Genomic DNA, 18101 nt, shown 5'->3' on the forward strand with positions numbered 1-18101 from the left:
TTGCTATAATAAATCAGGGCCATGAATATGACTATATGCTGAATCCAGGAGCCCTCCTAGTGAATCACTGAAACTGGTGGGAGGGAGGTGTCTTGGGAACCTCTCAAAAACAGATTGTATTAAGAGCCTTACATTTTATTCTAAGAGTAGTGGAAGCCATTCATTCTAAATTGTCATGATCTCTGTAGGTGCATCCTCCCTCTCTATCCTGAGTTCAAGGCCTATGCCTAGAAATGTGTGTTATAGTTAATAGGCATTTGCTACATGCCAGGTACTGCTCTGAGCCCTTTATTTCTTCTTTTCCAATCTAAATGCCTTTCATTACTTTTTATCGCCTTATTTCCTTATCGAGGACCACCAACACAATATTGAATAGGAGTTGCGAGAGCAAACATCTTTGCCTTGTTTCTGATCTTAGAAGAAAAACATTCAGTTTTTTCACCATTAAGTATGAGGTTAGCTGTAGGTGTTTTTGTAGATGCCCTTTATCAGGTAAGAAAGTTTCCTTCTAGTTCTAGTTTGTTGAGAGTTTTTATCATGAATGGATGTTGAATTATGTCAAATAATTCCTTCTGCATCTATTGAGATGATCATGTACTATTTCTCTAAGAACTACTCATTTATTTAATCCTCCCAATATTTTTTTGGATGAAAAAACTAAAGCACAGAGAGGTTCAGAAAGTTGCCCAAAGTCACACAGCTAGTAAGAGTAGAACCAAGATTTGAACCCAACCAAGCTGGCTTTAGTGCCCATATGCTTCACCACCAGGCTCACTACCTCCAAAAGAACAAGTCCTTGGGTCTGGTCATAGAAATCTCTGGAAAAGGTTGCTACCCCAGCTCGACTCACCAAAGTACTGTGGGAGGTTGGTATCAGTGATTTTCCCTGTCTCCCCTAACTATACCAGGATCTTGGTGGCATCACAATTTATCTTCTTAAACAGATTCTCAACCGAGTTCTTGAGATACTCCAAGGTCTTGTTGATCTCCTTGTAGTTGTTCTCATACATATCTGCCTGCTCCATGGTCCTCTTTAGTTTCTCCTGTGGCAGACCCCAATTCCCATCCAGGTCAGCCAGGTCACCACCCTGGGCTCAGCCCTCACATGAAAGCTTTTGCTGGCGATGAGGATTTAGGACCCTCTGGAGCCAGGATCTCCAAAGTGCAGGTTTTCAAACCTCTAAAGGGGTGCGAGATCAATTTAATCATTAAATTGGCCTCAACCCACATTTTTTTAAAAAATGAAATAAAATGATCAGAAAAGAAAGGAAGAGAAAATACTAACATGCATTGCAGGTAGTGAGGGTAGTTATTGTTTAATGTAAATTTTGTTTACTTACATATGTGTATGTGTGTCTACATGTGTACTGGATTACAGTATTTTTAAAAAGCTGGTGACTCATTTTTTAAAAATGGCCCACAGGAAGGAATATATTTTACATTGCAGCCCAATACTTATATACGTGTGTGTATTTTTATATATTTATCTAATCAAATGAAATATAGATTCACAAATCATATTCTTATTGTGTGTTCTAGTATTTTCCATTCTGTTCTGTTCTATCTTGTTTTTTTTTTTTTTTTTTTGCGGTACGCGGGCCTCTCACCGCTGTGGCCTCACAGGCCCAGCGGCCATGGCCCACAGGCCCAGCCACTCCGAGGCACGTGGGATCCTCCAGGACCGGGGCACGAACCTGTGCCCCCCGCATCAGCAGGCGGGCTCTCAACCACTGCGCCACCAGGGAAGCCCTCTTGTTATTTTTAAATGCTGGTTGCAATCCAACAAACCAATTTCACCACTCAGTTTAAATCACATTAGAGCACAGTGGTTCTCAAAGTGGGGTTCCAGGACAAGCAGCATCAGTTTCACCAGGGAACTTGTTAGAAATGCAGATTCCTGGGATCCAGTCCAGACGGAATGAATCAGAGGCTCTGGGGGTGGGCCTGGAAATCTGTATTTAATGCAGGTGATCCTGATGCATGATAAAATTTGAGAACCTCTGTGAGTCCACTGGATCACAATTTTGGCTTCATATTGGTATCACGTGGGAGTGTTTAAACATTTGCTGCCCAAACTCCAGCCTCAGAGATTTAGACATCTTGGTCTGGGATGCAGCCTAGGCATCAGGAATTTTAAAGCCTCCGAGGTGATTCTGACTTGCAGCCCAGACTGAGAATCGCTGCTCTGGGATGAGTGCTTCAGTGGCTTCCTGCCTGTCCCTCTGAGTTCTCAGCTTGCAAAGGTGAACTGGGCCCTGGAAGGACCAGCCTTGTTCCCACCAGCTCCGTACGGACCATTCCAAATAAGGATCCCAAAGGGCCCTATTCACACCCCCATTTTCCAGGTGGGGAAACTGAGGCTCTAAGGAATACAGCCAGGAGAGGGAAGCCATGGTTTGAACTGTCTCTCAACCACCACACCAGGCAGCTTCCTCCATCCCAAACACTGGAATATTCAGTTCCCAGGGCTGCATTTCCTCATATGACAGCAAGAGCCCCCCCTCATTCTAAAGGTGCATTAAAAGATCACATGGTTGAGAATTCCCTGGTGGTCCAGTGGTTAGGACTCTGTGCTTCCACTGCAGAGGGCATGAGTTCAATCCCTGGTCACGGAACTAAGATCCTACAAGCTGCATGGCATGGCCAAAAAAAAAAAAAGATCACATGATTAAAAACATTTCTTAAAGCCTGATGTGACAGTGACAACACATGTCCAGCACCTAAAATGTTCCAGGCATATTACACACATCATCTTAACCTATCCTCACAACTGCCCCAGTTTTCAGATGAGGAATATTGAGGTCAGAGAAGAAAAGTGAACTTGTGTTTAGCTCCTCTGTATTGAGTTGTCTAATACCTGACCATGGGCACAACTCTTTATTTGGACAATTATTTGGTAACAAGATGATGGTGATTTGAGGTTTTATTGACTTACAGGATAAACAACAACAATAATGATAGCTATGTTTATAGCTCTCTGCCCTGCACTGTGCCAAGCGTGTACATTGCAGTATCTTATTCAATCTTCACGGCCCTACAAAGTGAGTACAATTTTTATCCCCACTTTACAGGTGAGACACGGAGCCTCAGAGAGGTTAAGTCACTTTCTCAAAGTCACACAGCCAGGAAGCGACTCTTCTGGGAGTCATACCCAAGCACTTGTTCCCAGGGCCTGGTTGCTTAACTCCTATGCAAAACCCTCCCATTAAAGGACTGGTCTCACCACTTCTCCCAGAGGGGAGGATGAAATGGAAGTTAAGTGGAAAGGTTCCAAGAGTAGAGGAGATGGAAGCGATATTTAGCAGAGGGGTAAGAAAAGTAGGTTCTAAGTGAGCCCATTGCTATTAAGACAAATTCTCTTGCTTAGAGTATTTGCATTTGAAAAGAGGTTCCAGGAGTTCCTACTAAAGCCAAAGGAACAAAGAGCTGCTGGAGGACTTCAGGCAGAGGTCTTCAGGGGGAGATGCTTGGGGTTGCCTGGTCAGCCTTCCCAAACTGTGTCCCCCTTTAGGCCTTCAAAACCCCAAGAGGCAGAACAGCACAAGTCCCAACCCCAAGGAAGCATCTGGACACTGGATGGCTCAAAGCCAAGGATGTGGGACCCCAAGCATGTGTCCAACTTAAGGAGAGTCTCCTTGAACTTGGGCCCTGCCTGCAAGTCTACATTCCCCATTCCCGAGTCATGGGAGAGGTTCCTGAGCCTGAGAGGTGCTTTGCTGCCCTCCAGTGGCGCATGAGAGAATGGCATGGCCAACCCTTTCTGCCACCTGCATGCCAAGAGTAGAAATAAACCACAGAGAAAGGAAGGGAAATGACCAAGGATTGTAGTTCCTGGGCCAGGAACTACTGGATTAGAACAGGGCTTTGCAGTCAAACTCTCTGGTTCATATCTTTGCCAGACATTTGCTATCCATTCTCGCCGTATACCTTAATAGCAAAATGCTGATTGTATTTGGGGTGGCAATGTGCCGGCTAAAAGTTATATCTCCAACCCTCCTTTGCAATAGGGATGGCCAGTGAGACATAGATACAGAAGTCACTGGCTGAGAATTCAGGGAAAAAACTTTTAAGCTGACTAACTCAATTAGCAAGGCCTTTTTTTCCTTCCCTACTTTCTTTCTGCTTGGAATGTGTATGTGATGGGTGGGCCATTGGCAGCCATAATACAACCATGAGGCATCCTTGAGAATGTAAGCCACACACTAAAGATGGAAAAACTGAAAGGAGAAGGCTGGGTTACTGATGACATAATGACCAGCCCTGAAGTGTTTATCTCCAGATTTATGTTTTAACAAAGTAAATAAACTTCTATTGCTTAGGCCACTGTTATTTTGGGTCCCTATTATTAGCAGCTGAATGCAATGCAAAGCTCATGCAGTATCCCAGCTCCATGATGTTGGCGATTACTTCCCTGAACCTCAGTTTCCTCATCTGTAAAATAGATCATATCACCTACCTCATAGAGCTGTTGTGAGGATTAAATGAGATAATGCAAGCAAAGCACTTAGCCCAGTGCCTAGTATGTAGTAATGGCTCAGGAAATGTTTGTAATTACTATTATTGATTGAGAACAGGCCACACCAGGACAAGGGGGAGAGAGAATAAAAGACTGAGGCAGAGATCTGTCTGGAATTTACCAGCCTGGGATGAAATTATAGGCACAAGGGCCTGAGATAGGCTCCCTGAAGTGGGAGAGTCTTTAAAATGGACAAAGAGAGCCTCAGGGACAAAATTCTGCAGCAAGATCTGTAGCAGAGGCTGCCTGTAACAAAAGGTCGGGACATGTCAAGACACGACCCAGGCCAGTAGATAGTCATGGGGCAGACATCTTCCTCCTCCTGAGAACCAACTGACAGGTCACCTGACAGACAATGGAGACTCCTGCATCCCTCCCTCCCCACCCTGGTCTTACCTCCAGCTGTCTCAGGATGGAGCGGTTGTCCTCATGTGATGATTTCTGCTGGGATTGCGAGCGGATAACCTCATTCTGCTCAGGAGAGAACCAGACCATAAGGAAAAGCAAGTGCTCCCCTGCCCAACATACCTAAAAATAAGCCAATGCCTCGAGGCGTTGGTGAGGATTTAAATTATCCATTTCAAGTAGCCCCAGAACCCCTGGACCCCTCTTATGTCCATGGAGGTTCTTTCTGATGTTTCTGAATTAAAAGGAGGATGTAGGCATGAGCAGGTGGGTGGTTCATCCTTTCTGGAGAATTGTGTATAATCAGTAGGATTTGCTGCAATGGTGGCAATGTTCTATCTGTGCCGTCCAGCACTGCAGCCACTAGCCACGCATGGGCACAGAGCACTTGCAATGTGGCTAGTCCCACTGAGGAACTCATTTTTTAATTTAATTTAAATTGATTTAAACTTAAGTCGCCCCATGTAGCTGATGGTTATGGTAATGGATGGGCAGCTCCAGAGCAGGGGTTCTCAAGCTCTAGCATGAATCAGAATCACCTGGGGGTTTGTGAAAACACACATATCCGGACCCCACACCAGAGGTTCTGATCCAGTATGTCTGCGTGAGGCCCACGAATGTGCATTTCTCGCAAGTTCCCAGGAGATGCTGCTGGTCCAGGGACTAGATTTGAGAACTCCTGGGCTAGAACAGTGTGTCCAAATGTAAAAGGCAAGCACCCTTTTTTTTTTTTTTTTTTTTTTTTGCGGTACGCGGGCCTCTCACTCTTGTGGCCTCTCCCGTTGCAGAGCACAGGCTCCGGACACGCAGGCCCAGCGGCCATGGCTCACGGGCCCAGCCGCTCCACAGCATGTGGGATCCTCCTGGACCGGGGCACGAACCCGTGTCCCCTGCATCAGCAGGCGGACTCTCAACCACTGCACCACCAGGGAAGCCCAGCAAGCACCTTTTGATGGGGCAATACCATCTCTAGGAGTCTGTCCCATGGAAACAATAGGACATGTGGGCAAGGTGGCCACTCAAGGCTGTCCCTTGTGCTATTATCTGTAATCTCCGTTAGGGACAACCTACATGTCTACCGGTTGGGGATCGGTTAAGTAAACGATGGTACATTTACATTGTGGGGGGGAAAGGGTCTCAAATTAAAATATGGTTTAGGGCTTCCCTGGTGGCACAGTGGCTGGGAGTCTTCCTGCCAATGCAGGGGACACAGGTTTGAGCCCTGGTCCCAGAAGAGCCCACATGCCACGGAGCAGCTAGGCCCATGTGCTGAAAGTGCTGCGCCTGCGCTCTGGAGCCCGTGAGCCAAAACTACTGAGCCCACGTGCCACAACTACTGAAGCCTGCGTGCATAGAGCCCGTGCTCTGCAACAAGAGAAGCCACTGCAATGAGAAGCCCACGCACCCCAACGAAGACCCAATGCAGCCAAAAATAAATTAATTAAATTTTTTAAATATATGGTTTAAATGCAGATTCCTGGCTTATTCTCAGAGAATCTAGGTTTGTAGGTATGGGATAGGGCCTGGGGAATCTGTTCTTTTACGAAGAATTTTGTGATACTACCACAGAGCATCTAGGGTCTCCAGAAGCCACTGAAAAGAACATAGAAGATGTTGGGCAGTATCTATGATGAATTGTTGAAGAAAAAAGTTTATTAAACAGCACGAACTATCTAGTATACACCCAGTACTATAAGTGGGCATCTAGGGGAGTGTGTGTGTGTATGTGTGTGTGTGTGCGCGCACGGACACATGCTTAAGTGCACACTGCCTTCGTAAAGCAATGTCACCAAAATATTTATTGGCAGTGTCTCTGAGTGGTGATATTTTGGTGACCTGTACTTTTTCCTTATATTTTTCTGAATTACATTTTCCCACAGGCATATCTACTTGCACACGGCCCCACATTCAGGAAACAGTGACATTGCAAAAGGAAGGGCTCCCCTCAGTCTCCCCTGAGCACAGGGACCTCAGAGGAAAGAGTAATGAATTCCCAGAGGAGGTGACATCTGTCAGGACTAATGAGCGGTATTGCATCAGAAGAAAAGTGGGAGGGGCGGGGAATAGCATGAGGAAAGCCTCAGAGGAGGGAAATGCAGGGGGAAGCTGGGACTGGCAGCTGATGAGAGTGTCTTGGGGGTCATGATGGGAGCTGAGCATGCAGGGGCAGGTTGAAGCCAAATTTTGAAGGGACTGGAGTGTCACACTAAGGAGTTTAGACTCTCTCCTGTGCAGACAGTTACAAAGGCTGGTTATGTGTGTTCTGCGGAGCAAGTAGTCCAGGGAGCCAATTAAGTTTGGGAAATTATGGATTCAACAAGGTAAATAGTTTCTTTACTGTAGGATTTGTCAGAGCCTTTATTATGCTCATATATATCAACTCTCTCCAAGATTAGTTTACCATCTCTCCTCAATTCTGTGAAGCTGTTGATTAACAGGGGTCAGCCAGCTTTTAAGGCAAAAGGCCAGATTGTCGATATTTTGGGCTTTGCAGCCCACATATGGTCTGTCTTGCATACTTTGTTTCCTTACAACCCTTTAAAAATGTGAAACCATTCTTGGCTCATGGACTGTACAAAAACAGGCCAAAGGGCATATCTGGCTGTGGCTATAGTTTACTGAACTCTGGATTATAAGACATACCATGGATTTTAAATGTCACTTATTGGGGGTGAGGGGACATGAACACATTAAGTGTATGTATCAACTGGAAGACAAATACCAATTTCAGGAAGGTTAAAATGTAGGGGGGAAAACACTGGGGGAATATAGTATTTCCTAAACTTTTTTGACTTGAAGCCCTTTTTTCTGCAGAGTATCTCAAGGAGTGTTCCAAGGAACCCGCTTTGGGGAAGGCTGCTGTGGGAGCAGGTGGGCCCCTGGCCTGGGGAAGAAGAGGTGCCCTGACCTGGATTCTCTCAGTCTTCTTGTGCATCATCTTGATGTCATTGTTGAGCTCTGTGACATACATGAACTGAGCAAAATTCTTCTCCTCCTTGGCCAGAAACTCCTCGATGAGCTGATTCAGGTTGCCATTCTTTGTCAGCTTCAGCAGCAGGAGGTGAGCCACCTCATAGCTCTCAAAACTCTCACCCTTGTTCTTCTTCCCATGCTTCTTTGCCTTGAGAGCTAGAAAAGGAAGAACTGGCAACCATGAGTCTGAAAGGGAAGCCGCTCAGAGTAGTGCCCAGCGGAGGGATGTGCTCCATAGCATTATCATTGTGCCCTGGGGAGGGGGCTAGACTTTCCCATGAGATGGAGTGGGAGCTTCCCTCCTTAGCCACTTCACGAATATCTAATTGATTGTCTACTATGTTCCAGACACTGTGCTGGGCTCCATAGCTACAAAATCACTGCTCCACAGAGCTTTTAGTGGAGGAATCAGCCACAAAGAGAAAAGAAAAAGAGATAGCCAAGTAAACAGAAAAAGAAATCCAATAATTACCATTGTGGCCCAGGCAATGGAGGAGATGTAGTAGGTGCTGTGATGGGGTAGCTGCGTGGCCAGGGAAGGAGGTGACGTGAGCAGGATGAAGGCCGGGGAAGCCCTCTTGGCAGAGGGCCTTAAGCAGTCTCAGGGCTTGGCAGATTCAAGGCATTAGAACAAAGAAAGTTCTCCAAGCCTTGCTCCCCAGCCTGATGCCTGCAATAGCCCCACCTCTCCTGAATCCAGCCTTGTCTCTCTGATTTGGCCTCCACATGGCAATCGGAAGGATCTTTCTAGATCTTCCTAGGCACATCTGGCCACGTGACCCCTTTTCATGTGTGGCTCCCTATTGTCCCTGGGATGAAGCTGAAGTTTCTCGGCATAATTTAAGATCTGATCCCCTCTAACCCTCAGTGCCTGGTCACTATCAGACTCAGTCACTAGTCTGCCTAAATCTTCTGATAGCTTCCCACCACACTTAGAATCAACGTGAGCTCCCTGTGCAGCCTATAAGGGCCTGTGTGGTCTGGCTCCTCCTCACCCCTCCAATTTCATCTCCTACCACTCTCCTGTTGGCATCAACTCACTCCAGCCACACTGGCCTCCTCTCTGTTCTAGAAATATGCCTACCTCACTCCCACCTCAGGGCCTTTACACCTGCAATTCCTTCTTCCTGGGATGTGCTTCTCCCAGTCTTCCATGTGGCTGGTTCTCTCCTATCATTCAAGTCTCTGCCCAAACAGCACCTCCTCCAAGAGGCCCACCCTGACCACCCTAGATAAAGCAGCCCCTGGTTACTCTCTGTCAATTATCCTGTTTTGTTTTCTTCATCATGCTCATGGGTTCCCGAGAGATCAGATTAACTTTTGCCGATTTGCCAATTTGTCATCTCCCCTGACAGAAGTTCAGCTCCAGAAGGACAGGACCTCTGTCTTACTCCCCACCGTCTCCCAACACGTAGCCCAGGTCCTGGCACATGGTCAGTCCTGCAGGAGTGGCCTCTGCCTGTTTCTCCAGCTTTGCGTCTACACTCCAGTTAACACGTTCCTGCCTCTGGGCCTTTGTCTCTGCCTGGATTCCTCACCCTTGCACAACTGGACTCTTTTCATCCTTTAGATCACAGTCTGAACAGCCCCTCCTTGTCCATCCTATCCAAGAGAGGTCTCCCTGTTACTTTTCCATCTCAGTCCCTTGTTTTCTTCCTTCAAAGGTTCTATCACAACCTGAAGTGTTTGTATTTGTCTATTTGCTTGTTTTTTTGTGTGCCTCCATATCTAAAACATAAGCTCCGTGACATCAAGGACTAACACTGTCTTGATCACTGCTCTGTCTCTGGTCCCCAACATGGTGCCTGTTTCAGGATAGGTGATCATTAAAATTTGTTGGAAGACCAAGAATGCAATGGTTGGATGGATGAAGGAAGGAGTCAACTGATCATGAAGAACTTACCCCTGCCGTGTCACAGGAACAGGAGGAGCCTGGAGGCTGGGAGACCCAGCAGAAGCTGCTAGAGGAGATGTGATGAGAAAGATGACAAGGCTGAGGCAGTGAGAAGAGGAAGGATGGACGCACAAGTCAACTGGAGTGGCAGTGAATGGGAGAACTCCTATTGACTGCACAGTTCGGGTCTTGGATGCCTAGTGGAATCTTGAGGCTGCTCAGTGGATTAGGAGAGAGAAGAGGAGAGTAGTAGGACCTCAGGCTTTGGGGGGCAGACACACTTGGGATGGGGTCCTGGATCTGTTACTTACATTGCAGAGGACCTTGGCTATATCCATGTATCCTCTCTCAGCTGCACTGCCCTCATATGTCAACTGGGGGTGTTAATAATAATGTCTGCCTCTTGGAGATGTTGTGAAGGCTAAATGGAAGCCATGCATGCCAAGCATAGAGAATGGAAGCTGGCATAAGCCAGTGGCTCAGTAAATGGATGGGTGGGTGGATGGAGGATGGAAGGATGGATGGATAAAGGATGGAAGATGGATGGGTGGATGGATGGATGGATAGATGGAGGATGGAAGGATGGATGGATGGATGGATGGACAGAAGGTCCAAAAGGTGGTTTTTGTAATGTTAGAGAGTAAGAGATGGGATTTCTCAGAAAAACACTTCCAGCCATACAGTTGCAAATAAGGTAGGAAGGGACAGAAGGGGCTGAAAGAAAAAAAACAAATGCAGCTGCACAGGGGGCTCTCCCTTCAATCTGTTGAGGAGAGAGTTAACATAGCAGACCTGAGACTGCTCTCCTTAGAAAGGCCTGCTTGCAAGGTTGGCCCTTGGCCTTCATCTGGGAACTTAAATGGTGAACAGCTCCCTACACTGATATAAAACTTTCCTAAACGGTAAGTGTGGCTCCTGAGCCCAGACTGTAAGGACAGTGTGCTTTATGCCTAACACCTGCCTTCCTGCTGGGAAGCTGGAATTTTGGTATGTGCTGGGGAGAGGGTGCCTACGTGACCAGCCTCCAGTAAGAATCTTGGGCACCAAGTCTCTAATGAGCTCCCTAAGCAGACGACTCTTCATATGTGTTGTCACAATTAGATGCTGGAGGAATTAAGCATGCCCTGTGTGACTCCACTGGGAGAAGATCCTGGAAGCTTGTGCCTGGTTTCCTCTGGACTTCGCCCCACGCACCTTTTCTCTTTGCTGATTTTTCTTTGTGTCCCTACATCATAGCCATGTTTGCTGAGTCTTGTGAGTCCTCTTTGAGAATCACCCAGCCCGGGGGTGGTCTTGGGGACCTCTGACACACAAGCTCCTCCTCTAAACAATGGAAGGAGAGCCACAGGGTGAGGACACATCCTACAGGTTATGGGTGGCAGATAAAACCCAAGGCATCCAGTTAAATTTGAATCTCAGACAAACAATATATATTTTTTCCTTTGGCCACACTGCACAGCACGCAGGATCTTAGTTTCCCAACCAGGGATCGAACCCCTGCCCCCTGCAGTGGAAGCACAGGGTCTTAGCCATGGGACCACCAGGGTAGTCCTGACACAAATGATATATTTTTAACAGTATAAATATGTCCCAATTGTAGATAAACCACAAATAAGTTTTTAGTATAAGTATGTCTCAAATACTACATGAGACTAAAATTTTATTCATTGTTTATGTGAAATTTAAATTTAATGGCATCTTGTATTTTTATTTGCTAAATTTGGCAAACCTACTACAAGGAGACTCGGGCACCTTCAGTTGAGAGAGAGAGAGAGAGAGAGAGAGAGAGAGAGAGAGAGAAAAGAGGACACCTGGAAAGCATTACCTTCTTCCTTTTTGGACTGCTCCTCAAACTCGATCATTCAGCTTGATGAGTAGGAAGGATGTGAGCTTGGTTTCATGATCATAGAGACGCTCCAACTCTCGGATCTCCAGGTTGTACTGAGAGATGTCCTTCTGCTGGCGGTCCTTCATGGCAGCCATTCGAGCCATGGCTTCCAGCCTGGGCGAGGGGGGCACGACAGAGTCTGAGTGTCCGGAGGCGCCATCCTTCTCCTCCCCTCTCCCTACCAGTCCAGACAGACTTCCTGACTGGTCAATGACCATCACTCCTTTTAATCATGGAGGTTTCTGGGAGTAGAGGAACAACTTTCCTCACCTGAATGACAGCAGTTGACAGCTCTAGACCACCCTCAGGAAATGATTTTCTATCATCATCATCATCACCACCACCATCACCACCATCATCATGATCATCATCACCATCAGCAACATCATCACCAGCAGCATCACCACCACCATCATGATCTTCACCACCATCACCACCACCACCACCATCAGTATCATCATTACCATCAGCAGTATCACCACCATCAGCATCATCACACATCACCATTATCACTAGTACCATCATCATCACCACTTGTCAAGTACTATGTCCCAGCCACTCGCTTATATACACATATTATTTAATCCTCACTACCACCTGAAGGGGTCCTCCAACAATGTAGTAGTGATGGAGCCAGGGTTCAAACCCAGATCTCTCTGACTCCAAAATCTGCACTCTTCACCACTAAACTGCATGCTTTTTGCCCCTCTAGGTGTGAAGCCGGGAGACAGCCCAGACTGAGAGGGACCCCTAGGACTAGAGGCAGGGACACCTGGGGGAGATGGTACAGCATAGGGGTTTGAGTCTCAACTCCACCACATCTGCCATTTATTTGGATCTCAGGTAAGTATTTTGGCATCTCTAAGCCTCCATTTTCTGGTCTGTAAAATGAGGATAATAACTCCTAGGGCTGTTGTGAAGGTTGAAATACTACCCAGAGCATCTAGCATCATGCTTGGCTGACACACAATCAGCACTCAGAGTTATTATGATGATGATTTCAGGTTCCTCAACACATAAGCACAGTGGGTAGAGGTGGCCCAGAGTAGGAAGCTCAGCAGGGGGCTGAGACATCTTTGCCCCCAGGGTCTCTCCCCCAGCCCACCTCTGCTCATAGGCCTGCGCAGACTGCTCGATGGCCATATTCATTGTTTTCTTCTGCATCAACAAGCGCCGATGAATCTGCTCATAGATGTTGTCATAAGCAGCCTTCTCATACTGTAGGTCCTCAGTCTCCTTCCGGAGCTTTGCATTGGTGGTCAGCATCTTGTCAAAGTGTACAGTGACCTGCAAAGAGGGCTCTGCTTCAAAATAAGGCTCACTCCTGGGGCATGAGACAAGCTTCCAGAAGGCAGCCAGAGGGTTGAAGGGTCTTCCCCTCACCTCCCACCCCAGGCCCACAGAACAATGGTTGGAGTGCTGCCTGGCCTGTGTGCACACCATCGTTCACCTTATCCCGACTCAACCAATGAGATGAGTATGTTCTGCTAATGGCTTCATAGACATCATTCTTCCCTCTTAGCAAAGGGAGGCAGAGTTGTTTGCAGAGTTTTGTTTGTTTGTTTGTTTTCTGGTCACGTTGCAGCACGTGGGATCTTAGTTCCCCGACCAGGGATAGAATCCGTGCCCTCTACAGTGGAAGCATGGAGTCCTAACCACTGGACCACCAGGGAATTCCCCCAGAGAACACCTTACGTACGAGATGCAAACGGGTTTCCAAAACGTGGATCCGTTTTTGCAGTTTCTGGGGGTTATTGGCCTCCTGTATTTTTGAGAAGATCTGTCTTTGGTTTATATATATATTTTTCCATCTGAATAATCTGAAAAGAAAAAGAGAAAGAGAGAGAGAGAGAAAACGCAGCTGTGTTAACATCTGTATGGGTACAAATGTGACAGTTCACTAACTCAAGTGTGGTAAAACAAAAACTGCAATGTTCTTTCTTTTCCCATGAATGGAATTTTAATTCTCTCTTGGGTGTATGCTCAACTCAACTTAACCTTAGCCAGTTTGGGGCAAAATGAGGCAACTTAGGGTTTTTACTCTCACCCGTGCATGTAAATTTCACTTACCTGTGGGCGAAAATTTCACCTGGCCCTAAAGCCACGGTTTCCAGCAGAAATGGCATTATTCCCCCAAGAAGCCTTCTGTAACCTTTGTTTTTTGTTTTGTTTTGTTTTGTTTTTTTGCTCTTGCAATGATAAGGATGCTAGTGGCACTTAATGGCAGGTCATGAGATGTCACATACCCTGCAACATGTAAGACAGCACCAAACATCCAAGAATTGTCCTCCACCCCTTTTGACTTTCCAGTGCCCCTCAGGATATTAGGCAGGTGAAGAACCTCTCTATAATTTTCTGTACCTAGAATCAAACTGTCTTTTACATATACACACACAGTATTTTTCATTAGGTTTTAATAGACACTTAATTATCCAGGAATGTAGTCACTGTATAAATCAAGAGAATGTTCGTTGATTTGTTTGGAACTTTACCAAGAGTTGGCCACCATTTTGGAAATCATGACACCAGCACAACCTGGATCATCATCTTTGAGTTGTGGATACAACAAGTCCAAATCGGTCTGCAGTGTGGAATCTTCAGTGATTCTGCATATCAATAATACTGGCCTCTGACTATATCTTTTAGACCAGCGGTCTGCAAACTAAGGCCCTGGGCCAAATCTGCCCCATTGCCTGTTTTTTGTTTGTTTGTTTGTTTTTTAATATTTATTTATTTATTTTGGTTGCACTGGGTCTTACTTGCAGCACGTGGGATCTTCATTGCGGCATGCAAGATCTTTTTTTTTTTTTTTAGCTACAGCATGTAGACTCTTAGGTGTGGCATGCATGCAGGATCTAGTTCCCCAACCAGGGATCGAACCCAGGCCCCCTGCATTGGGAGCGCAGGGTCTTACCCAATGGACCACCAGGGAAGCTCCCCACTGCCTGTTTTCATAAATAAAGTTTTATTGGCACACAGCCATGCCCATTCTTTGCATTGTCTATGGCTGCTTTCATACTATGAAGGCAGAGTGGAGTAGTGTGGCCCACGAAGCCAAAATATTTACTATCAGGGCCTCTGCGGAGCAATTTGCTGGCCCCGGTCTCGATAAGTCAGGCCAAAACATGCACGTATCGAAATACATATAATTTTAGTATAAGTAGCTTTCCTTTATTTTTCCTTTGCATTATAGTTATGGCATCATATTGATTTAAAAGAAGAAGGATAAAGGATTATATCATCTATGAATTTCACTTCAGGATTGTAAAGGAGGTATTACCAAACATTGGCTGTTAAAAAGGGGCATTGGCAGTTGAGTGACTCATAATTTCAAGTGTCAACAACTAAAAATGATTAAGTTCAATTAGGTTCAGGTCTTGCTAAAAACATACTTTCCTTGGGAATTCCCTGGTGGTCAGTGGTTAGGACTCCTCCCTTTCACTGCTGAGAGCCCGGGTTCAATCCCTGGTGGAAGAACTAAGATCCCACAAGCTGTGCGGTGTGGCCAAAAAATAAAAAATAAAATAAAATGAAGCATTTTAAAAAACATATGCTTTCCTCACAAGAATTTACTCTCTCTGCCTTTATGGGCACAGATCTCAGTAGCCTTCCTTCAGGGGCAGCAGCTTGTATCAATTAGAAACACATGCAACTACAAATTACAGAAAGCCCAACTAACAATGGTTTAAACAAATTATGGTTTATCTTTCTCTCATAATACACTGCTGGCTTAAGTTCAGTAACTCAAGGAGGTAAAAATAAGATCTCTGTAATTCACCTGGCTTCTCCCTCAAAAGATGGCTGCCATTGCACCAGCCTTCACACAGTTATGTTCCAGGGAGGAAAGTAGAGGAAGCAATATGGATGAAGGGTACGACCTATACCTGGAAAGCAAAACTTTCCCAGACACCCCTAACAGATGTCCCCTTACATTTCATTGTCTACCTTTAGGTGCAAGGGAAAATGGGAAATGTAGCTTTTTAGCTGGGCACATGCTCACCCTGAATAAAGTCAGGGATCTGTTAGAGAGGAAAACATAAAGAATGGCAGTGTCACCCACAACACTATGTAGTTACAGTTGCTTCAAGGAAATTCAGGCCCAATATTGCCAGATCTTCCAGTTTTTTTTAAAAGAGAAGCCAGATATCTGAATTTTTACATGAAATCTCCTGATTTTTAACATGTTAGGCCAAAGCCTTCATGTTGTCAGGCTCAGCCTGTTCTGAAGGCCACTGGTCTACTCATACATTTAGGGTCATGGAAGACCCACAGAAAAGTGATGAAAGATGGTTTTTAGGCAGCAAGAGATGCTTAACGGAAGACAGAAGAATGTTCCAGAACCAGGAGGCTGGCAGAGGTGACAACAGCCAGAACTGTACTGTGGTGGACATGGTGGGTGGTTAACCCATCGTGGGTGTTCTGGGAAAGAATACCCATCCCACCCCAGAAGACTGATCCAAGCCAAGCATGGTAACTCTAATCACTCTTCTTATGATTTATTTATTCAGGGATGGGCAAGACTAAACCATTTGGAGCCTCTGGCTGTCTGGTAGGGAAGCATCTGGAAAAAGTTTCCTCATTCCTAAGAGAGTCATAGGAAGAGATGGTCTGTCTTCTCCTGACGGTATTGTTCCATTTGGATGTGGTCCCTGGAACTGCTGCTGCTGTCTTGCCCCCAAAGGACAAAGACAAATACCTTGATAACCTAATTGAGCTGCTGAATCAACCAACCCTGAAGCTTGCATTATCTTTATACTTCCTGTTATATGAGATAAAAACATTTTCTTATTGCCAGTAATCTACTTAGGGAAGGTGGGCTCTGCCTCCAAACCCAAGGGATAAATCATCATTGGTCTAAACTAGGGGTTGGGAAACTTTATCTTAAAGGGCTAAATAGTAAATATTTTAGGCTTCAAGGACGAAGAGATTAGTATGTAGGTACTCACATAACCATTTAAAAAGTAAACATTTAAGATGTAAAAACCATTCTTTGCTGGAGGGCCATAAACAAACAGACCAGATTTGGTGCTTGCACTGTAATCTGCTGCCCCTGGTCTACCCCAAAGCAATTACAGAAATTCCATTTCCCTTTGGCCCGTGATTGGCCAAGGAATGGGCATATACCCTAGCCCTGGCCAATCAGAGAAAATCTGCTGGAGGAATTTTGTAAAATATTCTCCCTCTCATAAGAAGAGAATATCATGTACAAAAACTTCCCATCCTTTCTTCCTATTTTTGAATGCAGTTATATGAGACATTATACTAGCTAAGCTTTGGCAGCCATCTTGTGACCATGAGGGGAAGGCTGGTCAAGAGAGTCATAGAGAAAAAGAAGAACCCATCATTGTAGAGCTGCTAAACCATCCCTGGGATGGCCTATTTCTAGTCAGACATCATATTAAATGAAAGAAACAAACCTCTGTTCTCCCAGTTGCTTCCAGTCAAGAATTCTATTATCAATACTTGCAGCCCAACACATTCTCAAGCAAAAGATCAGGCACCAAGGGAACCATTGGGTCTCACACAAAACTGGTAAGGTATATGAATGCTGTTTATGATTGATATTAGCCAGGCTTTGGACGTTAGCTGGAACACACACACACACTCCCCCACAAACTCCCTCACAGCAAAAACAAATTACTTCATCAGTACTGACAAAGTCAGATTCAAGTCAAGTCAGGTTCCTATTCTACTCCGTTCTCCTCTCCTGTTCTATGCACAAGGCAGCATCCTCAACACAAACCCCCTCCAGCTCTCTTATGAAATAAAACAAATGACTTGTTTTGATATATGGGAGGGCAGCATCCTCCACCATATATTAGGTGTGGCATCACATGCTCTGAAAGGATGCCTGCCCTAGCCTGAGTTGACCCCCAGAGTCCTAGGGCTCCACCTACTTGCCAAAGGAAGCTGTGGCATCAGCTCTTGTGATTAAATTCAGAGCTGTATTCCCTTTGGCACCTTTATGTCAGACGCTGCTTTTGTGATGCTGAAAGTAATTAGGCTTCAGCCCAATGGGAGACATTAGCCAAGGCTGTGGCTGATGGGGAAATACGTTGCCTACACTAGATGCTCAGCAGGAAGGCATCAGCTTATTAATTATTTTGTGAGGCTAAGCAGGGCCCAGTGATATCCTCACCTCCAGTGACCCCTTGAAAGGACAAAGCTCTGGGCATTGTGTGGTGGACACAGCAGGAGGGGATTCTGGGAGCTGCCTGCGCTGAGATGGAATTAGACCAAGTGGGTTTTTGTGTTGGGCAGTGAGTGCCGTACTCTTTGGAGGATTCCAAAACTAGGTTGCCTTTTCTAATGTTTCTGAGAATCCACATCCCCATTTTTCTTCTTCACTTTTATTGCCTCCTTTCTCATACATTCATATGTTTGTTCACTCATTCATTCATTCACTCATTCATCCGTTTTATTAA

At 45.7% G+C, this 18101-nt stretch overlaps 1 protein-coding gene across 1 annotated transcript in view; it reads right to left on the reverse strand.

The window, feature by feature from the left end:
• Nucleotides 1-18101, reverse strand: part of CCDC63 (coiled-coil domain containing 63) — a 33570-nt gene that overhangs the window by 5046 nt on the left and 10423 nt on the right. Inside the window, 7 exon segments of the mRNA XM_060121440.1 lie at nt 851-1043; nt 4913-4987; nt 7830-8050; nt 11614-11645; nt 11647-11790; nt 12782-12963; nt 13376-13496. Coding sequence (XP_059977423.1) covers nt 851-1043; nt 4913-4987; nt 7830-8050; nt 11614-11645; nt 11647-11790; nt 12782-12963; nt 13376-13496 — 968 coding nt within the window.

Source organism: Lagenorhynchus albirostris, chromosome 14 (genome assembly GCF_949774975.1).
Source record: "Lagenorhynchus albirostris chromosome 14, mLagAlb1.1, whole genome shotgun sequence".
NCBI lineage: Eukaryota > Metazoa > Chordata > Mammalia > Artiodactyla > Delphinidae > Lagenorhynchus > Lagenorhynchus albirostris.